The sequence below is a fragment of the Drosophila elegans genome, unplaced genomic scaffold (genome assembly GCF_018152505.1).
Source record: "Drosophila elegans isolate 14027-0461.03 unplaced genomic scaffold, ASM1815250v1 contig_349, whole genome shotgun sequence".
NCBI classification, from domain to species: domain Eukaryota; kingdom Metazoa; phylum Arthropoda; class Insecta; order Diptera; family Drosophilidae; genus Drosophila; species Drosophila elegans.
Genome location: NW_024545729.1, coordinates 1,517,112 through 1,544,503, shown reverse-complemented (window position 1 = coordinate 1,544,503; position 27,392 = coordinate 1,517,112). Strand labels below are relative to the sequence as shown.

Here is a 27,392-nt window from a genome sequence, read left to right as displayed (position 1 = left end):
AAAGTTTTCAGTAAAAAAACCGTTCTTCCTAATTGCGTCTGACGTTAAAACCAGTAATAGCTTTTGTAAGTTACTGGACCCAGAAAAATAATCTGAGTGCGGTTTTATTGAGTAATGACTCAAGTCCAACCTCGTGGAAGAACTAAACTGTCATTTCGAATTATCGATTTAATTTTTGTAGTGTAATCGACTATTGACAGCCGTAGTAAAAAATTCACTATTTATTCTCATTATAATTTTTTTTTTTTTTTGTTGCACTAAACCTATTTAAAAATAATTCAAATTAAAAATAATAATAAAATTGACAAACGACATGTGTTAATTTGGTTAAATTGCATTTAACCTAGGGAAAAAAAAACACCAAGTAAAACAAACAATAAAGGACTTTAGTTATGACTAAAAAGTATTAACGACTGAAATTCGAACGACTATATTAAATACCTATGGTATAGCTGCCATAAGACTAGTCGGAAATCAAAAACCGACAAAACTTTTTTTTGTATATTGCCCTCCACTCCAATCAACGCAAAATTACAAGTTAATATTAATTCAAATCGTAAAAAAAATATTTGATGTTGGCATAAAACTATAAAATTATTTTTTAACATTCAGACATTTTTATTAAAAACCAAGAGAGTACGCTATAGTCGAGTTACCCGACTTTTAGATACCCGTTACTCAGCCAACAAACATCAAACTAAGTGTTCCCCTATAACCCCATCGAAGTTTAGGTGTCGCCATCTGTCGAACGGCACAAAAAACACTAAAGGTTAAGTGCGAGCAGCACTCCCACCCCTCGCTTACAGTTATTTCATTTGTCTCTCTACATCAGCGATTACCGGCAGAACAGCGGCAGAGGGGAAGCAGAGGTGGGGCAGAACGGCGGCAGAGGAGTTCACGCTTTTAACGGGTATAAAAAAGATTACATATATTTAAATCAGCATGGCATATAACCGTCCGCCGATCACCCTACACATACAAACACTGTCCATTCTAATACCTACATACATAGCTTCTCGGGTCTTCCCCAGATACAAGATCGTTCGAAATTAAAGCGCCTACAGAGTTGTCACCTATACAGATTCATTAATGAAACCAGTACCTAAGCCTCGTTTGGGTATTCAATAGGGATCGACCAATTTTGTATACTCAAAACGTTTTGAAATTCTCCGTAGTTTAACTGCTCTTTCTACCAGTACCTAAAAGAGCCCTGCCTGAATCAATAGCATCATCTAAGTAGTACTGTTACTACTGTGCTTCCCAGTTAAGAGATTCGAATACTCCGAATCCTGTTTTAAAAGATTCGAATCATCAAGTCACAGTAAAAATTTAATTGCTCACACTGTGGATTCGAGACAATGTTTCGAAAATTTTGAGATGATTAGCCGAAGCGCCTACTGTTATTAATTTTGTTGATTTTTTGTATCAGTGTCAGCATAAGTATATGAGAGTATCAGTTAGCAACCAAAACGCTTAAAATTGAAAATGTTGGTTTTGTAGACAATGTAAGTAAATATAATAAATGTTTCAGGCAAATAATAATTAACCTGTTGATGTTGTATGTTTTACATTATAAGACATTCCTGGGAAGTACACCGTTAGTGAGGAACGACCACCAAAACCGGGAAGTTAATATAATTTTTTTTTATATACAGTAGTCGTTTAGACTTTTTACCTTCGAATCGTCTCGAATCATTGAAAAAATTAGACATCGAATCACCGAAACATCAAAACATACATATGTATGCGAGACATACTGTGTCAGAAAGATCTAACACTGTTGATTAATGCATGGCTCTAGTACCTAAATTGTGCTTATCGTTCTGTAGTGTACTCAACTCTGACTTTGCCTTGATTGTACTTCTGCGCGTTGCCTCATTTGCATGTAAGCGCCTTGATTATGTTTTGGTGCCTGGACTTCCAAATAAACTGATCGTCCCAGAAAAGGGGCACGATAACTATTCTTGCAAGGCTGCACCATTCTTGAAAGCAATGCAACAATTTTTGGAAAGCCTCCTTTCGTCCAGTGCTATCACTGTACTGAGGTAGTTGAAAAGTTGGTTCAGGAAACATTCGACGGATATATGCTACTACATTTATGCCCTCTTTCCACACAGTCGTTTGGATGTGCTCTGTGAAAATCGGAGTTTCACATTTGTTGAAAATTCCAGCCGTCCCCAACGGATGGACTGTGTCAAATTTTAATGGCGGACTAACTGGGAAGTTTTTGGAACGGCAAAACCTTATGGACCATCCCTTCAACGGATGATGGAAGGTGAATGGATCTCTGTAAAAATACGCTATTATGGGCCATCCTTTCAACGGGTGGTGGATGGATCTCTCTGGAAAGGGGCTATCAGATTCCCGCAAACCACATCCACCATCCAATAATAGCCTATCTGAACACCTGTGGCTATTCAAAACATAATCAAATATTGCTGACTTCTTTTAATATATGTATAATGAGCCAAAGTTGTTCAGATCAGCTGTTATCGGATAGTGGATGTGCTCTGTGGAAATCGGAGTTTCACATTTGTTAGAAATTTCAACCGTTTCCAACGCATGGACTGTGTGGAAAGAGGGCATTAAATGTATGGTGCGGCACCGTTGCGGAATTTGGTCTTCATCTCAATAACGCCGCTAGTGTGAATAGTTTTATATGGATTTGTGTGCTATATGGCTGGGAGTTTTGACAGCGCCTAAAAACAACGAACAACAGTCGGTGGCGTGAACAGCATTTATTATGGGGTTTCTTTTTACGCTATCAACCTGTTATTAAAATACGAAGATAATGTTTAATACTTTTTATCTGAATTTATATGGACCAGCTTATACGCCTATACGACAAAAAAAAATTCGCATAGAATCGTACGATAACGAACATAAATTGCCTTCTAGGGAAATATCGACAATTTTTGGCATAGCAAAAAATTATAACACTGGATTGTGGATGGTGTGCTCTGTGGGAACAGGCTCTAGACAAAACTGAGTTTTGTGTAAACAGGGCCATTGTTCCATTTTTAAAGTTCCAAGACCGATGTTAATTTTACTATCCGTGGTGGTGTCGATAGGAACCGATTATTTTTACTGTCATTATTTCCCACACCTAATTTGACGTGATTTTCACAATACATATAAAATTAACAGAAATTTGCGACAATATATTTGTTTACTTAAATGCATTTGAACAAAATAACAATCAGCACATTTCAAAAAATTTAATTCATTTGTGCATGTAAAGAATATATAATATAAATATAGAGAGATATATAAATATATATATATATATATATATATGCGCGAGCGTGTGTGTGTGTGTGTGTGTGTGTTTGCATAAGTGGTGCATAAAAATTGTATATTCATCAAAATAGCGAATTTTAAACATATAAAAGCGATTTTTTTTTGTAATTGCTTGGACTATTATATCGTTCGGTTATTTGATATCTTAAAACTTTGGTTGGTCTAAAAAATTAACCAAAATATAGACTTCAACAATGGATATGTCGAAATCTAATACGAGGTATGTGTTTAACTTTAAAATGCTAACATTATTTTAAACTTGTACATATATTAACATGAATGTAACATTTTTAACATTTTCCGTGTGTTGAATGGTTGAATAAAAGAAGTCAATTTGCTAAATCATTTTTCTCTTCTCAGGTACTCAAGAGCCGACCTGTTAGCCCTGCGATATGAAGGCAAAAGTAGACAGCGTCCTCAATGTACAAATCGAACTGAACTACAGACACTGGGTTTTTGGAAAGTCAATTTAAACGCAGTTTCATTAGGTGTGGCCAGCAACTATTCAACTCAAAATAAAAACCGCTTGTCCCCAGAGACAGATAACTCGAGTCTGAACTGTTCCAATATCGGCTCAATAAGCTCGCGACGCGCATTGAGAAACCGGGAGCGAGCGAATAACTATTACCAGCGTTTTGTACCTACCGATTCCCTCCAGATAGGTGGAGAAGAAAAGGATAAGGACGCACAGACCACCCATGGCGCCGGAGGACAGTCGTTTAAGTCACCCGTCATCGACCATCGCAGCATTTCGTCGTCGCATCTAATGCCGGCCTTTGCGAAGAGGCGTTTTGCGGCAACGAGCGTTTGCAGTAGCGCCGAAAACAACGAGGCGACAGTCAACTCAGGTGATGATGCTGCAAGTGCATCCCAGAGAAGAGAAGGCAAGGGCAAGGCACCCGACTCCCCTAGTCGAAGAGGAACCGAGCTAGACAGTTCTGAAACTCGTTTGAGTAATGTGCATGCGGATCATGACCAGTGCTTGTCATCTTCGCCAACATTCGCTTCGCGCCAGGAGAGGCGGATTGGTAGTGGTCGTCTGCTGCCCAGAAGTGATAATTGGGAATATAAGGGCCAGAAGACAAAGGATACGAGTATTGAGGCTGAGAAGGATACGTCTCTAAATGGAAGTGGTGTTAGTCAACATAATCAAAACCAGAATCGCCATCGCACATTTAGCGGAAGATTGGTTGATCGAGTTCCCGAGCACAGTGATCGCCGTTTTCAGTATGACCCCAAAAGGTCGGTTGATCGACAGGTCGTAAGTAGTCGACGCATATCTAATAAGGAGTCGTGCAGCAATCAAAACCGTGGCAAGCGCACAAACTCTTATCACATACACGAAGAACCAGAATGGTTTAGTGCCGGACCAACATCACAGCTTGAAACAATTGATCTGCACGGCTTTGAGGAGCTGGATAACAATGAGGAGCGTTTCGATATGCAAGATCACAGTAATCAACATCCACAAAATGATATTAGTTTGACCGCTCAACCAACCACTGATGAAGCCTCGAGAAGAAGTAGCAATGTCAGTTTAAATTTAATCGATGCAAAACAAAGTGAAGATGTTAAAGATACTGGGGAAAATATTCTGACTTCCGTTCAAAACTCATCGGAACTCAGCAATGAAAATAAAAACCAACCAAGACAGATACAGTGCAGCCAAAGTTCTGAAAGTGAATTCAATTTTGATGCCTTTCTTAACATGCATCCTTTGGATCATTCTCTTATGGTAAATATGATGCGTTAATTTACTTAGTTGGCTATGGCAAGTTGAACACTTTTTACCAGTTAATCATTCAGGTTACGAAACGCGTATATTTCATTAGTATAATAAGTGTGTATGTGAAATGTAGAAGCACCAAAAATGTGTAAACCTATTGACCCTACATACTCGGTTTTGGTTTTCAATGGCCTTGAGCAAGAAAAGAGTATCTTTAAGGGATCCGAGTAGGTAAAGCCAAGTTACTGTCCTTGGATATAAGTGCAGATGGGTGTACAGTAAATTGAGATATTTTTAAATATATTTATTCTTTATTATACCCTTGCAGCAGTTATTATAATTTCGGTCAGAAGTTTGCAACGCAGTGAAGGAGCATTTTCTACCTTATAAAGTATATATATTCTTGATCCGCATCAACAGGAGACTCGTTCTATGTCCGTCTGTCCGTCCGTCCGTACGTTTCTACGCAAACTAGTCTCTTAGTTTTAAAGTTGTCTGCGTGAAACTATCCCAAAAGTAGATATTATATAAGTCATAACGAGCCGGATCAGATTGTTTTGAACATAGTAATGGTTTGAAATTTCAGAACTACGCTTTTTACTTTATTAAAATCGGAACGAACGATCAAATAATTAAGCTAAAAATCATCATAGCTTCAATGTTTTCAAAACATACCCGCTTGTTAACCGAAATTTAAAGTTAAAGAATATTTAATCTTGGCAATAGTATAGCAAGGGTATTAAATTTGTCTTGCCAAAGTTTGCTTCATTTCTTCTTGTGTATTAGTTTTTGTATATTTTATTTGTGAGTGAGTCTTATGCCGAGCGGACCAATTAACAATACCTTTTATGAACCACTTATACAGAGTAATGATGGCGTTGAAAAAAGTGACGCAAAAGGGACATCACGTTTTAGCCGATGGTTTCGTAATAAAGAACCTGCCAACAATAACGAGCTTTCGGGTTTGCGAGAACCGCATGCCCAAGAAAAACATGGTAAGTGAACATCATAAAATATTAATAACCTAAAGACATTACATTCTAACACTTGACTTTGTCTTTAAGGTATTCCGAGTGTTAAAGATTTGGAAGCACAAATGACTAAAGTGGACATGCGGTCTGATTTTGTTAATCCAATATCGGGACCGTTCTCTCAGATAGTGCAAGTGGAAAAACCTATTGCCAGAGACACTGAGGCGTTCAAAAAACTATTGCAACAGCTGGGCTCTCAAACCAGGATGCCGCATCCTGGCAATGACGTTTACCATATAATAAACCATTTAAATGTAGCAAACCACGACCAGCTTGAGTCTAATCCCCAACAACCAGCGTTAAATGTCCACGTGCCAATTATACCGAACAATAATCATTTGTTTACGCAAAAGCGAATGGAAGTTCAACATCTAATGCAAAGTAAGATATTCAATATTTGACTAAGTCGAACAAGGCAATCCGTAATTTCATTTATTCGCAAAAACATAGATCTACATTAGTTAGACAAAAACCATAACGGCTCCAATTAACCGAGTATAAATTCACTATTGATGCATAATTCAGTTTTAAGGCTTTCGTAATTACTGCTATTGATAAACAATAATATTTTTGGAAAAAAATGGAGCTTTAAAACGTTAGTACTTAAAAAGAGGTAAAAAAAAATATTTTAAATAAATTTATCATTAATATTGCTTTTTTTTGCACTGAACAATATGAAAAAAACTGATTTTATTAACATTGGATAAAGAAATTGTAAATTGCAAAAAAAAATGACTAAACAATTTTGTATGAATGAACAACAGTTATTTCAAATGCTTTTTGAAGGGTCTAATATCTCCAAAAAAATTATTGGGAATTTTTTTGCCAGAGTTTAAATATTTTATATATGTACAATTCAGTATTTCAAATGTTGCCCGCACTTTTTACAAATGTCAACAACTTTTAAATAACCATATATGCAATTTATTTTTGAACTTTTTTCATCTTAGTCTGAGCACCCGAATATAGCCAACGTAGAAAACAAAATAAAGTCTCAACATTGTCTTTTATATATTAAATAGGCTTGGTTTGTGGCGACGTTTCCGTGGATTTTCTGGAAAAGGAGTTGGGTAACCCTAGCACACCAGCTCCTACAAAGGAAGTTATTGTAACAGTACTTCGCGAATATTCCCACACTAAAAGAAATCCTGTGGCCACAGGCGATCCCCACATGTTCACTCATTCATCGTTTCTTCAAGCTCAACCAGTCCACCAGCATTACTCTGAAGGTTTGTATTTTAGGACTAACAAGAAAGAAAGCAAACTTTAAACATTCTTTATATACATATTCCGATTTTTTATCGTTAACAAATTTAAACGGTAATTCTGAAATAATAATTCATTAATATATCGAAGTATATTCAAATGAATTGAAAAAAGGAAAAACAAATGTTTGGTTATTTATTTTTCCAATTGTTCCCATGGTATAGTCGTCCGAATTAAAACAGTAATTGTGAAATGTCTACCCATTACTATATCTAAAATACTATGAAGAACATAAAAGAAAAAGCTTGTAATATAATTTTTTCCGATAGTTCCGACAAGAAGACAACTTTTGAGAATGTTTCATGCAGATAGTTTTAAAATTGAGAGACTAGTTTGCTTAGAAACTGACTGATCAAGAACATATATACCTTACAGGGTTCGGAAATGTCTCCTTCACTGCTTTGCAAACGTCTGACAGAAATTATAATACCCTCTGCTATATGCCTGAAGCTTTCACAAAAACTTATTTATATTGCAGCTAGTATATAGCTATCTAATAGCTGGCATAGGAATTTCAGAAAATGTATAGAAAAATTATCGAAAATCGATCAACTTTCGTTGCTTTTCAATATTTAAGCATTTAATTGGAGACAAAAATGTTTTAACGATTTCAAAAAGTTTATATAACTTAAAAAAATGTATTACAAAATCATCTTAAAAATCGAAATAAAGTCGTTTTATAGAATAATACATATTTTGGGCAAAGATTGCCCCCTTTCTTGTGTATCATTATAGTAACATATTAGGGACTTTATTCAACCTAACTAAATTTCTCCCAATTATTTTTTGCATTAATAAGGTAATTAAACCGCCTTTTTTTTTTTAGTTTTAAGTACTTTTACTCGACAGTGACAGTTTCAGGTGTGCATATTATAATTTTATGTACTTTTGACTAAATACCTTTTTTTAAAGTATTGAAAGAGTAAACTTTTTTTTATGTTTTTATAGCGAAATAGATAGACATTTTTCCGGATAATAGAACTAACTTAAAATGTTTTTTTATTTTATTTTAGAATTGCAAAACTCTACAAGCCATCCGATTAATCAGCTTATTGGCCACGGAAATTCGCCCACTCCTTTGGCCTTCACTCCTACATCAGTTCTAAGGAAAATGACGGCCGATAAAGACACAAGTCAAACACCTAGCTCATCTCATAGCCAGCACCCACAATATCAAATGCACCCACAGCATGCCAAGCAACTTAGTACGCATTCAAGCGTACACGAGCCGCAGCCGTCGGCAACTATGGCCGTACAGCCTCGAATGATTTTAGGTGGTGGAAACTTTTCCATTGGCCCAAACGCCCAACAAATGTCTCCCAACTTGCCACAGTGTCGTAATCAACAAATGTTGAAATGGACGCCTGGTAATATGCAGATGGTTCAAGGAAAAGCATTTGGTAAGTGTTAAATTAAACTAATTTTTTAAACCTTATTTAAATACATACTTTTGAAACCAAGTTTGGCAAGTTGGCGGCACTCGTTTTGCCAATTTGGCTCACATTATGGTGATATGGGTTTTAAGTGAAAAATGTTGTTGGTCTTAAACAAAACTGTAGGTTTCGAATGGGAAATAAATTAAAATAATTACATTTTTAATTAAATAATAATCTGGCCCTTCCAAAACGCGAATATGCCAATCAACAAATATATTATTTGTATTTCCTTACATCAGTTACCACCCAACTATATCCCCGTTGTTGGTGCAAAAATACGTCTTTCTTAACTTTTTTTTTTTTTTTTTTTTTTTTTTTTTTTACTATTTTTCACTATTTTTTTGTTTGTAAGAACCCCACAAATATTTTCCATTTTTTCTTCTTCACCTTAATTTCGTATAAAATAATAGCTTTCATTTTATTTTTAATGTTATTGCTAGCAAATTTTACATTTTTGCTTGATATACTCTGGACCGGATTTCACTTCGTTTTGCCTGAAGAGTCATTTAAGTTGCCAACTAATGCTCCGAATTTACTAAGCAATGTGATAGTTGCGTAGTAACCAATGATTCGCACTCAAAAGCAGTTGAGATTATGAACTTAGAACCCTTTTTTGAAAATAAGTGCAAGTTTTGGTTCATTTTTCCAGAATCTGCAGGTCTCCCGTCTAATATTAACATCTGCCATCGAAACAAGTAGAGCAAAGCAAACCTTAGGGTTGTCTCCAAGCAAAATAAATACAATCGCAGCCACAAGACGCGCATGATAGGCTTACTTGCGATCATTTTGAAGTATTGCTGACCAAAAGATTTTTGTATATAGGCATGACAGCATCACATGCCGTTGCTTAACAATACGCTTAAATTCGGCATTTTAAGATTTGAGTCCCGGAGCCTGAGCGTTCTGCATTGCGCTGCCAATAGCACGCACCGACTTCGAAAATATCTAAAAGAATTGATTGCATTTCTAACTTAGGGCAGGGCTCTTAGGGGCTTCTTTGGCATTGCGGAGTAGGGGTTTGCTGCGGAATTTACTCTACCACTTTCTGGTTACTTTAAAAATGTCTGTAGCGTATCTGTACTTTCAATCGATGACTCTCTACTGGACCAGTTGGCTGTTGAGGTATCTGGCTCGTCCGGGAAAACTTTAATAGTTGATTACTTTACTCCGGAACTTTTTGTGTTTTTGAATGAATTTCTATATAATCAATATGAATACATACATATGAATACTTCTTACACCCTACGACATTTTAAATCTCTTCACAGTTTTCATTTAAAATATTAGCAAAAGCGGTCCAAACTTTACTTCTTCCACGCTTCTGGTTTGTAGTAAATTTACCAGACAACCAAGGCCCTGATTTCGTCCAGACTCAGATGTGTTACAAATCAAGATTTGTTAAAATAACAAGCATTTCCAACTCAGCAAAAAAAAAAAAATAAAAAATTAAAAAAAAATAAAAATAAATAAAATATAAATTAAAATTTCCAAATGAAAAATTATCACAACTAGGATGTTTAAGCTGTTTGAGTGGTTTCTGTTCAAGCTTGATTGACTTGTTTGCTTTGTTGTTGTGAGCTACTCGAGCTGAGCTGTTCCAAAGAAGTCAGTAGAAATCATAGTTCATGACTTGAGCTGTTACTCTATGATTCCATGGCAAATGATTCCAAAGTCATAGACAAACAGAATCAGGCTTATTAAAGTGTACAAATAAAGAACTTACTTATATTATTACCCACTTATTGCAGGTCGCCCAATACTGAAAGGAGGTCTTAATTCTATGCCGTCACAAAACCCCACAGTTCCTTTTTCCAATCACAAAATCGAAATGCAGTCGGTTCACCAGCATCAGCTACAGCAACAACAACCACTTAGATATATGTCTACCCAATCTGTGGAAACAATTTTAAATACTGAAAATGTGCAGCAATGGCACCATCTTTGCCTGCAACAGCAGCCGCAACAGCAGCCGCAACAGCAGCCGCAACAGCAGTCGCAACAGCAGCCGCAACAGCAGCAGCAGCAGCAGCATCAGACACGACCACAACCTAGACATAGGGTAATTTATGGGGACATGCATCGTCAATCGAATCTTCAAATGTCACCACCAGTACCAGGTAAGAAACTGCGATAAACATTGTTCAAGATCACCAATTATTTTGTTTTAATTTATAGCTTTTTGTGAGAGTTCCGATTCTGGAAACGTGGTCAAAAATAATAGCGTTCCATCTCCCATCTACCATAGGGATGATCGAATGCCATCACCAACCAATAATCAATTGGCCCAATGGTTTTCCCCGGAGCTCCTTGCAAAAGCTTCAGCTGGAAAACTGCCTCTTATAAATATGAGCGAAACGATTAGTTTAGCAGAATTTGAACGTAGAATTCAACATTCCTCAGCCGTTGTGCACAATTAATTCTTTAAGAAAATTTAAGTTCAAAGCAGTATAACTATAAATTAAATTAAATCAAATACATCAATGTTTTAAATTCATTTTCTGTTTATGCTTAGAAATATTTTGGTGTATATTGGCACGAAGACTATTTAAAATGGCTTGGAAAATGTAATTTGGAGCATGTAAAAGTAGTTTTCTATAAATTAATATAAATTAACTTAAACTATTTAAAGTATTTGCAGATCGAAGTTGATTATATTGTAAAAAAATATTTTACTGTAAATAATACACAACCAATTAAATAAGCTTAAACAAATCCTGGACTCGAACTCGTAATCTCAGTGGATTGAGAAAGAATTGCAAAATAAAAGAGGTTGTACCTAAGTTGGGTTAAACTCGTAATCTTTAAAAGGTTGGGCACTCAAAATTTTAGTTTGAAAAACTTAAGCCTTTTATAAACCTCTCGGAAACTATAAAAGATAGAAAATTAGATTTAAACAAACTCTACTGATGTCTGCACAACTCAAATTTATTTTAATCATTGGCTTGCCTACAAAGAGCTACTGCAGATAGTTTTTATTCGTAGTTAATTGTTTTATCCTGAATTACCTGTTATTTTTGTTTTCAGACCATTGTGGAATTTTATAAATACTGTGCTTCCGGAAACAGTGAACTAATTATAATCGGGGTGTTTACTCTGCCGAATTTGTTTACTGTTTCGGGTGGAAAAAATAATTCTCAATCTCTCAAATATGCTCTTAAATGCATATTAATACCTTTATTCAACCTCACATTATTTTCAATAATTTGTTATTATACATACACTACGATTATAACATTCAATTTACTTTTCGTTGAGGCAAATGAACCAGTTAGTTTTGTAATTGTTGCAAGGGTTAAAGTGTTTGGAGTGTTTTCTTTTTGGAGCTGACCTTTAAAGTGACCCAGACCTTTTACTGAGTTCAGCAGCCGAAAAGGAGGCTTAAAGTTTTGGCTGTACACCCAATTTGGTTTTGGCTTCTTATCTATTGACCGGCTGAATTTTTAAACTACATATGCACAGAATTCATGCTTTGGACACTTAAAACAGGGGAGTTCCTCGGATCTGTCCGAATCCATTACCCACCTTAACGTTCTGCGCTGAAGATAAATACTTCTATATGAGCAGATCCGAATTTCTCAGTTGGGGATATTGAAAAGTTAATATTGTTTTTGATTAATTTGCGTAACTTACTTGTTTTTGGTATTTTAAGAAGTGAGAAAATTCGTGTATTTAGGTAGTAAACAAGAAAATTCTTTTATTTTACTTATGTGTGTTTTTAAACGATCTGTAAATTTGAAACCTTTATTAAACTTACCGCGGTGACGATAAAACGGTCTTATATGTTGAATTTTTAAATTGTTATGTCCCAAATACCTCATGTTAAAAACGAAAACTTTGATGAAGCTGTCCTGAGAATAGTTTTTAAATACGTCAAATCCACGTAATGATAACTTGACTGTATAAATGGGAAATAATTGTCTTATTTTCATATAAACTAGTCACGAAAATGGTATTTCGTGAGCCCTTGTTATATTCCAAGAAACGGAGTAAAATACTACGATAATTATACTATTTTATTGTTTAAATTTTGTATTGATAACTTAGCTTTTAAATTTGTTTGTTTCGACTAAATATTGTTCATAATGTAAATACAAATCATTTGCACTTAGATACTGTTTAGGATTACACGTTAAAGTACATTTTCATAACGAATTATCAGCTAAATATTAAAAACACTTCAAACGCCTGAATTGCAATGCGCTGTGTTCTGTAAACTTCTACATTCTTGTAAAATAATTGAACAAAAATAATTAAAAAATTAAATTTTCTAAATTAGGTCAACATTTTTTTTAAATTATGATAACTTAATTACTTTTTGTTTTACTGTTTAACGTCGAGAAATAACGTGTACACGACAATCGAATCTAATTGTTATTACAAAGGTGACCTTATCTATCTATGATTAACATGTAGTAAGGAAAATGTGTATGTACAAACACGAGATTATAATGGCTTAATTAGTAACTCTTAATAACAAATAACATCTGGGTTTGATTGAGTGACATAAACATTTTAATAATTTAACGTAAAGACATTTTCTAAACTTACATTTTAAAGCTATTTGCGCTATTCCAATTTTGAGTTTCGAGAGCAGAAGCGAGTATGAATTTTGGGGCTTGTCTGTCCTGAGTCTAAAAGCCTAAATCCACTGCAACGCTTTGAATGTGCCTGACTCCGTTGGTCCATATCTGCTAAAGCGGATTGCTTCGAGTTAAAGGTAAAAGAAAAGTGTTGTAAATTCCCAAAAAAAATACCATTACTACCACAAACACAAAAATTCTTTTTCTAATTATCCGTCTAAAAATAAACAAGACTATTAGATACCCGTTACTCAGTTTTGCCGGCAGAGCAGCGGCTGAGGACCTAATAACTCAATAACTAAAAAAATAATAGCTTGTTTTTAAAAATGTTTGTGTCCACCGATAGGTATAGCCTAAACATACATATACACTAATCTCTAGTAAAAGTCCTTTACCATTTCTCATGTGACATGGAAAACTTTCTCGATTTGTGGGCTTTCGAGTGGGCGTGGATACGTTTTGAGCCTGCGCTGCTTAGGTATAAATAGAATCTGCATGTTAGCTATTATAGTTTCTGAGATTTCTTCATTCATACGGACATGGCTAGGTCGTTTCGGCTATTGACCCTGATCGAGAATATATATTCTTTATAGGGTCGAAAACGCTTCCTTCTTCCTGTTACACACTCTTCAACTTTACTATTTTTCCAATTCCAAGAAAATTTGTATGTCAAATATTAAGTACATCATTTCATACTATGCTAGATTCGGTTGGCTGCAAGGAAACACGTCTGTATAGACAAAAAGCTAAAATTTTGTATTGGTTTACACAAAAATAAATCATTTTTTTTCACAAAATACGAACCATTTCCGATTTTGAAGGTGCCATCGTGACGTTGGGAAAAACACCACTATAGATTCAGAAGTTTTTTTTATCAAACTTATATTGTTTATAGCTGAAAGTTTCCGAAAAGGAAAGATCCGTTAAAACACAGCATGGAGTAAACATGGAGTATATGTGATAGCGATCAGCGCGTATTTCGGTCATTTTTGAAGCCTCGATAAATTTATGCTCGAAGGACTACGATTTCTAAAGAATCAAAATTTAAAACGTTCGAACTCATAAATCATCAAAATCACCAATCAAAACACTACAGCAAAACTCAGTAACCAAGCACCAATTCAGAGGACCAACCACATGACTCTTCTCGTTTATTCCCTTGGAAACTAACCATAATCATGCAACTTCTCACAAAACTAATATAACACCAAAAATAATTCAATGGAATATTTAAGGTTACAAAAATAATATCGGATGCTTAGCCAATCAACCCATAAATCTATTTTTCACAAAAGTCCAACACTCTTCTCAGCCTATAAAACAGTTTAACACTTTAAACAAACTAACAAACCTTCCCACATACTACGGATTCTAGACGCAAATCTACTGCTAAGTTTATAGGCCGCACAGATTTTATGCTGTCAACACTTTACTCATTTATTCATATTTTTCCCCTTTGTTACTGCCCCTGATTATGTTAGCTAACCTTTAATCTTAAGGAAGGAAACTTTGATGCGAAATTATTGCTAGCTATGCAATTTACCAACAACGGAAATAACAGATCTGCCATATTAAAAACTTGAAGGAACCAATTTCGAATAAATATGGCCAATCGGGTATTAAATGGAACTGCAGGTTCAGCAGGATCAGCGCTCCTCCTATCAGCTCTTTCTCTCCCTACCTTTACCTGAACTATTGATTCGATTTGAGAAAATTTTAAAGTTTCAATAAATAATAATCGAATAAACATATATTTAATATCTGACTTCTACCAGGTATCAGAGGGACATGAAAGAGTTTTCGAGATATCGACGTTTATACGCTCAGGAGACGAACTCGGCTTTCGATTCTGATCAAACTCTATAAATCCAATATACCTGGTGAAACAAGGACCTTCAGATAAATTTAAATCCAAACAAGAGAGGAAGCGAACATCGGCAAGTCAATGTTTATATAAAACTAAAAGCCTGTTTCAGAGACGTGGAGGCTTATACGGACAGACATGGCTGTATTGAATAAGCTATTGATGCTGATCAAGGAAAAAGAGGCAACGTTTTGAAACAATCTTAAACCAAATTCTGTACGGATATACAGACCCTCACGGCTAGATCGGCTTGGCTAATGATCCTGATCAAGAAAATACGTATATACAATGAAGAGTTGAAAACACTTTGTTCACCATGCTTTTCAACAAGGTATAGATTCTTCATCTTAGACTAAGTCGTAATCAGATATATTTAATTAGTTACCCAAATGGAGCTGTCTATTTTGGCGAATGGGAGTACACACTTTCTTCAACATGCTTTTCAACTAGATTAAGATTCTTCATCTTAGACGAATTCACTATCAGATGTAATTTTTCAATTCTCTAAATGGTACTGACTATTTTCGGCGAATGGAAGCATTTCGTAACTTATAAATCTTTAGACATTTTTCTTACACTCAACTATTTCAGTATGTGGACATTATACCTCTTGAATAGTGATATTAATATAAAATAATTATGTATATTTCCATAAGATAACTAGTCTTTTCTAAAAAGCATCGGTTGTTTATCAATATTAAAGTGTGATATTTCTTGGTTTACCATATACCTTAATTTTTTTCTTGGTTGCAGATTGGTTCCACACATTCGCATTCTTCAGCCAGAAACTCGCCATTACTGTATTCACTGCTTTTGTTCACAGCGGCCTTTTGACCTGCGACTTCATCCACGTTGGGGCTGTTCTGTGTAGGAAGGACACTTGACGATGCTGTGGCACCTGCCGCCCCTCCTGTCGGTACAGTGGTGCCTGCCTGCGTGCGACTGTATCCAGAACTGGTTGGGACACCCTGGGCACCAGCGGCCGCTGAACGCCTGTAGACGGTGCTGTTCATGGTCAACTTGCGGACGTTCTTGTCCGGGTGAAAGACGAGGATATATACCTTGGGTGAATATAGGCATACCAGAGCAACGGACGCACTTAGGCTTATTGAAATGCACAACGTGGTAGTTTGTACCTGAAAAATACAATTCCTTATCTCAATACTATGTTTTAAATTTATGTAGGTCATTTTTAAATCCTTGACTTTAGGCTAATTTTAAATTATAAGCATTTGTGGCTAGGAACTTTATAACAGACAAGCAAAATTTTCATCGCTGATTTTCGATAAGGACCCACGATTTTTGTTGTGTGCATTGTCATCGGTTTAAGCTTTAAGCCTGCAAATCATCTCATATTTTCGGGTTCTTCCTAAGTGCAATCGTTGTGTAGTGGTTGTGTGGTTGTGAAGTGGCTTTAACCCGACTCTAGACAAGATTTTTATTTATTTATCCGCCAGAAGTTTGCAGTGAAACGTATCCCGACCCTATAAGGTATATATGTTCTTCATCAGCATCACTAGGAGAGTCGATCTAGCCATGTCCGTCTGTCCATCTGTCCGTCCGTTTCTACGCAAACTAGTCCCTCAGTTTATTAGTACATACCTCATATGAATTTCCAGTTCCAAAGTATATGGGTACAAAGGCTAGCCAGATAATACATGTGGTGTACATGGTAAATCCAATAAACTTTGACTCGTTAAAGTTTTCGGGAATTTTCCTGGTTTTAATTGCATAAACTGTGCAAATCGTGATAAGAATCATGTTGTACAGCTGGGAGAAGAGGAAGGACATGTCCTGAATTTTGCACTTTAAGATCACTTCCGTTCGATCTGGGTAATAGAAGCGTGTTCCAGGGGGTTCAACTACCATCCAAATCATTGTGATAAGCACTTGTATAGCTAAAGAGTTGGAATATAATATAATAGTTATAATGTAAACGCCGACTTTAGTTAAATTTGACATCTTACCAATCAGAGACGCTGTTATCACCACCTGTGATTGTGGACTAATATACTTAAGGCGCTGGGCTGACTTTGATGCAGAGTGAAAAATTCGTGATATTCGATTGGTTTTCGTAAGCAGAGCACTATATATAATGGAGAACCCAACCCCAATGCCAAACCTCTGTAGCACACAGGACCCAATTGTGGGTTTGGCTATCAGAGCAAAAGTATTACAGTAGCAGACCAGTATCCCAAAGAGGAGGGTATAGCTTAGCTCTCGTCCTGATGCCCTTACCAGTGGAGTATCGTGATTCTTTGCAAAAAGGACTATAACTAAAATTGTCACTGTAATGCCGAATATGGCTATGACCATTGGAATGAGGGCAAACAACGAGTTCCATCGCATGTACTGGATGTCTAGCGCATAGCAGGAAAGCTTGTCACTATAGGGCCACAGTCCTGGGCCGCAGTCTCTACAGGTGAACTCATCATATACGTATTCAAAGGACTCGCAGCTGTCGCATATCCAGCAACAGGTGTCGCCCTATAAGAAGATGGGTTTACAGAATATCACGTGTATAAAATCATACCTGGAATATACCTGTTGCTTTTTTATCATTCCAACCTCACATGGAAGTGAACAGGCCGAAGTGGGTTGCTCAGCTACCTTATTCCACACAACAGTTTCTGAATTTAGCTGCAAGCCATTAAACCATTTGCCAACAACCTAGAATGTTATACAAATTAGTTATCGGGCCACTAAATTTGAGAGATTTCTTGAAAAAATGTAACAAGAAGGATCGTTATAGGCATTACTGACTTTTTGCAGTATCGTCTCTGTTAGTCTGGCTTAAATTTCACATTTTTTAAAATAAGTGTTCGTTTTGGAAATTTGTTTGAAATACTCTATTTCATATAGTTTCCGAGTTATCAACGTTAAAAAATCTTTTAAACGAATCAAATGTACATTGTATCGTAATAATAAAATAAGCAAACAATTAAACTTAAATAGCTTAAGTTTTATTCATTAGATAAAAGATACATTTAATTTTTTAAATAATTTAAAATTGTAGAATGAACTTTTTTGAACAAAATACGTACTCATATCGTACATTTTTAAGAATCGATATTACTTTTGAATGTGCCCGTCAGAGGAAGAGTTGCTGAGTAATGTGCGTTTTGTGTAGTTATAAAACGTGTAAGAAAATGGTGAATCTTCCAATCAGATAATACGACTTTTATGTTTGCCTGATCAAATAGTTATCGATATCAATGTGTTTCAAAAACAATCAGTGGTACTTCTATCGATAATTTTTCAGCTTTGTGTAAGGAGTGAAAAGACTATATCTGAGCTTCGAATAATTGCAATTACTTTGTTAAGCATCTGGTTAACGATGTCATCAAAAATGGTGCAACTACATATGGCTATAAAGTGAATAGATAATAGTTTCGTACTTTATACTGATATCCCGAAGAGTTTTCAAGACGTTGGTAGTTCAAAATATCATATCTGGCCAATCCATCGCCTTGACGATCAAATTTCACTTCGCTCCCAGCAAGATCTTTCCGGGTTAAATTCCATGCGGGGTTAATGAAAGTTAGTAATAAAATTGTTGAACAAAATTAAGTACTCAACCTATGAAAGAAACGTTTAACAGGTAGTTGTTGTAAAAATCCTTTCCGTCGTAATTTGCCATGTCGGAGCACGCTTGAGACTTAGAATCTGTCGATACCTTTCGATACCACACAGACTCGCTGTGTTGGTGCTTTCGTTGTTCAGAGGTTTGGTCGCTTTGCGTGTTACAACGATCATTATGCAAATTATGAAGTGCATACGCAAATGCGTACACAGCATCCACAACGAATTGAGTCTTTGACTCTTGCTCATAACTGCAATTAAAGAAATAATTGGTTATTTCATATTCTTTATGTTGCCATAAGCATTAAATTTTTATAGTGTTAGCTTCGGCAAGCCAAAGTTTTAATACGCTTGCAGTCTAGAGGTAGATCCAAATTGTTGAAATTAATGTATTTAAAATTAAACGAGTTACGTATTTTGTTTACCAAAGTGTTAATATTTTGTAAGTGTGACACAAGTAGCGTGCAAGACGAGAAACCCGTTTTGCAATTCTTTTTTTTTTAGAAGACGCGGTATTTTTAAAAGGGTTGACAAGTTAAAGGAATGTTTCCTACATGGCAATTGAAATTAGCCTAGCTATCCGAAAACTTACCCAACTTTCTCAGATAACCGAAAACTATCGTCACATGTAGTCTTAGCCTTAGTGCCATCTTTTGTGTCATTTGAATCAACTGAATTCGGTTGATCTGAAGTGGGTGCGAGAACGCAGTTGAACGTGTCCTCCCAGTACTCAGCAAACCAGGGATTCCTTTGATTTGTGCTTGGCGTCAGCTGCATCATATAGCGATCAAAGTCTTCAATTATCTCCGACTGGAGCTCTACGGTAATTGCGCCCTCGGCAATATCCTCCAACCCCTCAAGTAGCTTCTGTTGCTTGCCCCAGCCGTCACTGGCTATCCAATGAAACGGCTGCGATAAATTGGCGCGTTTAGCCGCCTGCAAAATCCGCCGCGCATCTTCGGCTCTCGTAAACAGCACGACCCCGCGGGCGTTGGGCTTCTTCTGAAGCTTGCCAATAATGGAGTCGAAGACTTTGTCGTCTGCGGCACTGGGCACTTTCTCGGCGACCGCTATGCACACGTGACGTTCGGTGGCTTCCTTGTGAAAAGCTTCAATTCCGTATTCACCTAATGATGGAATAACCAGGTAAGTTACGTAAAAGTCGGTGTATTGTGTCTATTTTTAATAAACTATATAAGAACACGCAAACTTATTAATTCGTGTTTTTTTTTACTTATATAAAATGTATATTTATTGGTTGTGCGTAATTTGAATATATATAATATACTTACATTAGGGTAGGTTGATTTGGGTTCCCATATTCTTTTTATCTGTTGTTCGTAAGTCACTGTTAGAATCTTATATATATATAGCATTGTTAGATTTGGGTGCCCATAAATCGTCTAATCAATATCGAATTTTCTAGATCAATATATTTCGAGGTCCTGATTTCGAATTAACGGGATAAAGTGTGCGACAAGACCGAATTCTGGCAAAATAACGGTAAAAACCGTTCATTTTGGTTTTTTGGCAATTTCTGTTAATTCTTTTGTCAAAAAACAAAATGAATATGTCAATGAATGAGACAAACAATTTAATGTCATACCCGTATTATAATATATTTTGATTATTTAATCCCAATAAGTAGCCTACTTATGCAATTTTTCATAGCAGTATTGTGATTGATTTGATTTTAAACACATACAAGTACATAGTTGGTTTAAACATACAGCTTAGAATTGTCTACAGGTAATCTGGATTTAATGTAGTATCTTAATTCTCGAGACTTACCATAAGATCCTTCCGAGTGTATTGTCGATACATAGGACCAGTTAAAATTTTTTAGTATGTCTACGAGGGCTACGGATTGAAAGGTGTCTGGAGGTACCGTTCTGGCAAAGAGATCAAAGCGCGATTTGTCCGACAGCGTTTTCGCGGTTGACGCCGGCGATATTTGAGGAATATGAAATAGTCGAAGCAAATTGGCCACTTGCAAGGACACTGAACTGTAGGATCCACCAATAACTCCGAAAACAGGTCCTGATGAAGCATTCTTCCTTAGTTGAGGGCTGGACGCATCTGAGCACTCGAACACTGACGTGTCTAAGTTGTTAAGAGATGCTCTTACGAACTGCAGCGACTGGTTGAGAGCATATGTGTCCCTGGAACAGGTGTCGAGTATATGAACCCCTATCGTTATTCCAGGAAGTATACTGGAATCGTTGTTTACGCGATCTATGGCATAGAGCATTGCCTCCAGGCGTTGAACTCCTCTATTGTATACTTTTGGGCCGCATGGAGCACCCTCACCTTTTTCATGGACGGGAAACAACCCACCAAGAATTATGTCGCCGGGCAGAGAAACGGAAACTGTATCCTGGGCATGTGCGTTGTCAGGGCTTTTTAATTCGGCCCCTGGACTCCAGGACAGAATCATCATGACTGCTAGCACTATGGTGGTATCTTTTTTCAGTCGCATCTTTACAAAAACACTTAATGTCTTTATTTCCAATTTCTTAATGCCACACAACGAAGTGCAAATACATTTTTTCGCCAATCATTGCTGAATCTTTATCAAGTTTGATCAAGATTGTGCTGAAACTAAAGAATAAAATATGGTTTATAATTTTAAGCAAGAAGGAATGCTCCAGCCGAGTATCCGACTATTAGGTACCCGTTATACAATTTTTAAATAAATATGCGAACACTTCTGTTGGCATCAAACGCTCAAAGCTTATCAGTGATCGGTTAGGATCGTTCTAGACTTTAGAAATATTACTGATCAATTAAGAGTAATAGGAATACAAAAGTAGAACGCGACCACTCGCGGCAGAAATACACAGGTTCTATCAATGCACAACGATATGCAGTTGCTCGCAGAGAACTATTTACAGGCGAAATGTTGACGTTAATAACTTCTTAGATTCGTGACTGTTCCATCTTCAAGATTAAGTGATAAAATTGTTTTCGGTTTTCGAGCGTGTGTTTTTGAAGAATTAATATCTAGTAAACATCGAGAAAACATCGGTAAATTTCAAAATGTTGTAAACTGAAGCTCTTTTTCCCGTTTCGGAAATACCCAAATTATGTTGTTTTTTTATTCCATTATACAATGACCACTTGCTTGTTTTTAGGCTTATAAAGGACAGAAGTGTACAGCAACAGGATACAATACTTTAAAATATTAATATTATATTTCTTTAAAAAGCATTTATCATCAATACGATATTTAATAAATTTCCGAACACCCTATTTTGAACGATTACAATATGGCCTTTTACAATACGAGCAACGGGGTTAAAGCATCAATAGAACATAAACAGAAAAAACAAACAAAAAATAAAATAAATCGTTCACCTAGGCTGCGATTTCAAGACTTTTACCCACTATCAAGAAAACGGACCTTAAAGTGAGTAAAAACTGGAAAAAAGGTGTTATAAATGTGGCATGGTGTTAGTTATTTGTTCACTAAAATCGATTTTTTAAGGTCCGTTTAAGAACATTTAGTAATTTATTTTTATAATTTTTAAGAACCTTTCAAACTTTATTTATGTAAACTAAAAAGGTATTATAGACGAACAGAGCAGACCATGTCTATAACCACCTGACTAGTGATGCTGGTCAAGAACATGGCCATTTTCATTAGGTCTCTTGAAACATTTAAAAAACATTTTTTTGTTACCACTTCCTGGCTCTAAAATATGTGATAAGTTTGATTTTGTCCAATTCTACAATTTTAGGATAGGTGAATAAAACCAACCTACCCGACCTATTCAACTAAATTGATACCTTGATAGTTTTGGAAAGACATCTAATAAAATGTTTATTTTTACTCAGAAATTCTCAATTTATCATAGTTTTGTTTGGTTGCTCTATAGAGAAAAACTAATTTATATCATGCAATCACAAAACTGTCTTTGCTCTTTCTTCAGTCCACATATCTTAAAACAGGGCTGCGAGTAGAAGATTCGTGTGCATGTAATTCTTACATTGCTGCTAACGGTTTAAGAGCTTCGTCCACCGGTGCGGTTCGTGTCCGCGTTAAAAGCCGTGCGATTTGGACTCTTGGGGTAAGGTGCTGAGCTGAGCGCCTTTATAGAAGAAAAAAAAAAGGAAGCTTGTGTGCAGTGCACGCGTAAACCGAAGCAGAAAAAGCTTAACCAAGAAGTACCAACAAGAATGGTTTAATGATGCCGTTCCATCGAAGCTGGGAAGCAAATGTGTTAGCGAAAGCCCCAATTAACCTTATAATGTTAAAGTTTAGAGAGTGAAAATATTGTAATAAGAATGTTTGCACAATTTAAGTTATTTCCTTTTGTCAAACAGATTTTTAATTCCTTATTTCTTTTCGTCCTTGCACATTTAGTGCGTTATTTTTATCTAACTTGGCACAATTTACGTTCCTTCCTTTTACTTATTCACCTTTTTGACGTATAGAAAATAGTGTTTAAGTCAAAATAGAATTACCTTCGTCACTTTTTAATTTCAACTGCAAATTACTTATACAACTTTAATTGCAAACTTTCTTTTTTGACATTTTTATATTTTTTGCAACACGCGTACGTCTTGTCTAAGCATTACCAGTGGGTTGACTGATTTATCCATGATAAGCCATCGCGAAATCAGTTCTTGTAGAGGCAGCAGCAGCACAACAACAACCAAGAAATCAGCACCAGCAGCGGTGGCCAAGGAAAAGAACAACAATGGCAGCAGCCATCTACAACAATCCTTCTAACTGTCCATCTCTCACGGTACTCGAGAGAAAAAGCACCACAGCGGCAGCATACAAAAGAGAAGCAACAGAAAAAATCTCTTACAAAATTCAATAACGGTGGCCCGGTATTGCCTAAGAGAGCGGTTTGCTCTTAAGGTCCCCTTGCACTAACTCCCTGTCCTGTTAGGCTTTTTCACCACATTACACACCACGTTTACACTGGGACTGCGTTGGGCAGTTCGTCTTTCATTTACCATTACAGAGAGCAATATTATACAAAATATTTACCAAGAACACTATTAATATCCTATTAAAATAAAAAAGACCTTTTACCTGGTACATCCTTTTTGGCCCTTCTACTCTACCACTTCTATTTGAAAAGTGTGCTATTTTGATACATATTCCTGTGTTCATAAAAAGAAACTATTTTATTTATTTAGTTAAGAACGCAATAACATTAAAAAAAATGTATATTACTTTTAAAAAGTTTGCAAATGCATTGCCTTTATTGCAACACATAAATCTTTTTTGTATTATATTAAATGTCATCCCAACGCTACAAATTTGGAACGCGCTTTTCAATAGTCGCAAATTTTCGCTTGAGAATGGCAAGCGCAGGAAATAGCGAATTTCAAGTTCAGGGTCAAGTCTTTGTGTGAGTCCAAGCTGGAGGTTACTAAGCTAAATTATAGATTCCAGGTCTCCTCTGCTCCTGCTTCTGAATCCCTTCAAGCTTTTCTAAATAGCCAAGGTGCCGGGTGTGGGACGTTTCAGAAGAAGGAACTTTAGACCAGAAACGGAACTTGGAAGTACGAATCTACATAGGGATTTAATTACAAAATAAAATAAAACTTAATAAGGTAAGTACAAAATGTACTTTTTGTGCCAATTTGTTTTGTAGTCTCCCAAATATCAACTACATAATGAACACATTGTAAATATAGTTGCTTATAGATCCTCATATATAATGTTATTTCATAGTCTTTTTTTAATTTTTATTAGTTATTATAGATGTGTGTATTTTTGTTATTTATTTATGTACGGTATAATATCTGACAATATCTTCAAAGGCAAAGCAATCCCTAAAAACTAACTTTGCTTTGAAAAACCGCTCTGCTGATCTGTCTTAATGATTTGAGTCTTCCACGTCTAATGGTGTGGAAGAGCATCTGGTTGGCAATGAGTTCCAAACGTAAAGTTATCTGTGGATGAGCTGTGATGATCGCGAATCCCAATTATAAAAATAAAATAAAGTTGCTTTCAAGTGTACTCCGAGAGCGACCTCTCAACGCAATAGATTCGGCGATGTACCAGATAAACTATGAGATCCAGCAACGGAGAGATTCCCATCAAGGGAATGAATTGATCTTCAACCATATTTAAGCCATTACCAAGTAGCCAATGAGTTATCTTCAGATCAGCTGAGGTGGATGTGTTCTATTGAAATCGGCGTTTAACTTTTTTTCAATAATCTCAACGGTTTTTCAGGGATGGGCTGCATTGGAACAGGGCTGCACCGCAAGAATATCGGTTAACTATCGCATATCCGTCAAAGTCCGTCAGATTTAAACGGCGGGCTAACTGGTAAGTTTTCGGAATGGCAAAACCTTATGGACCATCCCTTCAACAGATGGTGGAAGGAGGGTGGATCTCTGAGGAAATACCCTATAAGATAATGCTTCTCCGACATGTGAACGACACGAACAGCTGATCTGGGTTTGTTTACTTTTGAATTTTCGCAAATCAAAACGAAATGAATTAAAAATCATGAAATTCAGCGAGTTACGGAAATCTTTAATGCTCTGCAGGACATGCAAAATGCGACCTAGGCATTCGCCAACTTGGACGACAATTAAGGGGACCTAATGGTGTTGTTTCACGGGCTGCCAAAGGAGGCCACCACAGTATCTAATAATGAGCAAGGATCCCTATATATCTGGCTTTTTTTCCTGACAGAGATCCACCAATAATACACTGCGATTATAATTTCGAAAGAAATCAATAATTGGGCCAACCTTGCATATAAAAGCCAGCTTTTGTAGTGGTGGCACTAACGAAACATCGTTAAATATCGGTATTTTCTAGTATTTTTTCTAAAAACGTTCTGGGCGAATGATTTTTAATCGCATTTATATTAAATGCGGCATCAAGCCTTGTGGTATTACGTATATAAATGCGCATTAGGCTAAATGCCCTTTAATGCGACAATCAGGCTATAAATAAGAAGACATTGATGGTTGACGGTAATAAATAAACTGCTGCTTCACCGCATGAGATAGGAACATAGTTACTTTGAAAATTGAAGAAAATCATTTATTTAAGATCCAATAATCTAATCTAATTCACTTATCGCATAGTTAAAAATATTTCGTTGGTGCCACCATAACAACAACTGGATTTGTTATAGCCTGATTCCATTGCCGCATTAGTGGACTTTTTAAATGTGTCTGATTCCATTGGCGCATTAGCATTTAGTTAATGCTACTCCGACATGTGAGTGGCACGAACAGCTGATCTGGGCTTGTTTACTTTTGAATTTTGGCAAATACAAAAGAAATTAATTAAAATTAATGAACATGAGTGAGTTTACTAAACTCTGTAATGCTCAGCAGGACATCCATATTGCGACCGAGACATTTGCCAAATTGAACGACAAAGACGAGAAGCTGATTGCGTTGTTATGACGGGTTTGCAATGGAGGCTACCTCAGTTTCTAAAAAAGGCAAGGATCCCCGTAAATGTGGAAGTAATTTTATGCCAAAGATCCAGCAATAAAGCATTGTGGTACTGCGAGCAGAATTTGCGGCGTGCGCTCTAGGTTTCAGTCATTTTTTTACAAAATAGATTTTATATTCAAAAGACATCAAAAATTGTGCCAACCTTGCTTATAGAAAACAGCTGTTGTAGTGGTGGCACGAACAAAATATCGTTAAACATCGGTATTTTCCAGTATTTTTTCTAAAAACTTTCGGGGCGAATGGTTTTTAATCGCATTTAAAAATCGCATTTATTTTAAATGCGGCATTTAGCCTTATGGGAGTCCCTGTGTAAATAAATGCGCATTTGGCTAAATGCGTTTTAATGCGGCAATGGAATCAGGCTTTTATGCAAGGATGGCGCAATTTCGTTTGTATTTGCGACTAATTTAAAATAAGCAAACCCAGATCAGCTGCTCGTGCATTATAATAGAATCAGGCACTTTTAAAAAGTACATCAATGGAAAGAAGATGCAAAACATTTAATTAAACAGAAGAAATAAAAGGGTATTTTTTTAAATTAAATATAACTCAAGTACCAAAGCTAATGAACTCCAGTTCCAGAATAGCTATAGCGTGAATGCAGTATTACAAGTAAGATGAGAAGACGGTGAAAAAGTGAGATTCCAATTCGCACTGCTACCGTCTTCCGTCAATGTCGTCTTCTTCCTAGTGCGCAAAGCAAATTGTAATAGCTCCTTTCCACAGAGATTTATCCACCTGCCACCACCACTTGAAGAGAAGGTCCATAACATTTTGCCGTTCCAAAAATTTACCAGCTAGTCCACCATTAAATTTTAATGGACTTTGACGGACTAATTTATGCGATAGCTAGCCGACGTCTCTGCGGTGCAACTTCTTCACACACAGACCATTCCTGAAAAAACGTTGGATTTGTGAAAAAAAAAATGAAACTCCGGTTTCCACAGAGCACATCCACCCTCCATCTTCCGATTTCACCTGATCTGAACAGCTGTGGCTCATCAAAACATAAACAAATATTATGGACCTGGTGATTTTGTTTGACAAGCCACAGCTTTTCGAATCAGCTGATATCGGAAGGTGGAATATTGATGTGCTCTGTGGAAATCGGAGTTCACATTTGTCAAATACTCCAACCGTTTCCAATGGATGGAG

The 27,392-nt window shown here is 36.2% G+C and overlaps 2 protein-coding genes across 5 annotated transcripts; one reads left to right on the top strand and one right to left on the bottom strand.

Moving 5' to 3' along the window:
- Positions 1 to 3,335: 3,335 nt before the first annotated feature.
- LOC108145299 (eukaryotic translation initiation factor 4E transporter) lies at positions 3,336 to 11,471 on the top strand. The gene is made up of 8 exons (XM_017270620.2): positions 3,336 to 3,520; positions 3,661 to 5,035; positions 5,892 to 6,021; positions 6,091 to 6,438; positions 7,080 to 7,286; positions 8,337 to 8,723; positions 10,508 to 10,876; positions 10,935 to 11,471. The coding sequence occupies exons 1-8, from the start codon at positions 3,495 to 3,497 to the stop codon at positions 11,174 to 11,176; spliced, it is 3,084 nt and encodes a 1,027-aa protein (XP_017126109.1). The 5' UTR covers positions 3,336 to 3,494; the 3' UTR covers positions 11,177 to 11,471.
- Positions 11,472 to 12,751: 1,280 nt separating this feature from the next.
- Positions 12,752 to 23,486, bottom strand: LOC108145300 (metabotropic glutamate receptor). Of its 4 annotated transcripts, XR_005977423.1 has the most exons (11): positions 23,253 to 23,486; positions 20,577 to 21,386; positions 19,378 to 19,912; positions 18,783 to 19,036; positions 18,602 to 18,708; positions 17,748 to 17,873; positions 17,171 to 17,690; positions 16,806 to 17,101; positions 15,934 to 16,339; positions 14,144 to 14,234; positions 13,847 to 14,085 (listed from the first exon to the last, which is right to left on the bottom strand). XR_005977423.1 is itself a non-coding variant. In XM_017270623.2 (10 exons), the coding sequence occupies exons 2-9, from the start codon at positions 21,262 to 21,264 to the stop codon at positions 15,935 to 15,937; spliced, it is 2,931 nt and encodes a 976-aa protein (XP_017126112.1). In that variant the 5' UTR covers positions 21,265 to 21,386; positions 23,253 to 23,486; the 3' UTR covers positions 12,752 to 13,463; position 15,934. The 4 variants fall into 4 exon arrangements, 3 of the variants coding, with proteins under 3 accessions (XP_017126112.1, XP_017126111.1, XP_041564562.1); XM_017270623.2 differs by lacking the exons at positions 13,847 to 14,085; positions 14,144 to 14,234 and adding an exon at positions 12,752 to 13,463; XM_017270622.2 differs by having other exon boundaries at positions 13,847 to 14,234.
- Between the last annotated feature and the right edge of the window lie 3,906 nt (positions 23,487 to 27,392).

Excerpts from the sequence above, each read along its gene's own strand:
- LOC108145299 (XM_017270620.2), top strand. The coding sequence starts at position 3,495 with ATGGATATGTCGAAATCTAATACGAG. Across the intron at positions 7,287-8,336 it reads CCACCAGCATTACTCTGAAG|AATTGCAAAACTCTACAAGC; the intron begins GTTTGTATTTTA and ends ATTTTATTTTAG. Across the intron at positions 8,724-10,507 it reads GGTTCAAGGAAAAGCATTTG|GTCGCCCAATACTGAAAGGA; the intron begins GTAAGTGTTAAA and ends CACTTATTGCAG.
- LOC108145300 (XM_017270623.2), bottom strand. The coding sequence starts at position 21,264 with ATGCGACTGAAAAAAGATACCACCATAGTGCTAGCAGTCATGATGATT. Across the intron at positions 19,913-20,576 it reads ACACTCGGAAGGATCTTATG|GTGAATACGGAATTGAAGCT; the intron begins GTAAGTCTCGAG and ends TTCCATCATTAG. Across the intron at positions 16,340-16,805 it reads GAACTGGAAATTCATATGAG|GTACAAACTACCACGTTGTG; the intron begins GTATGTACTAAT and ends TGTATTTTTCAG.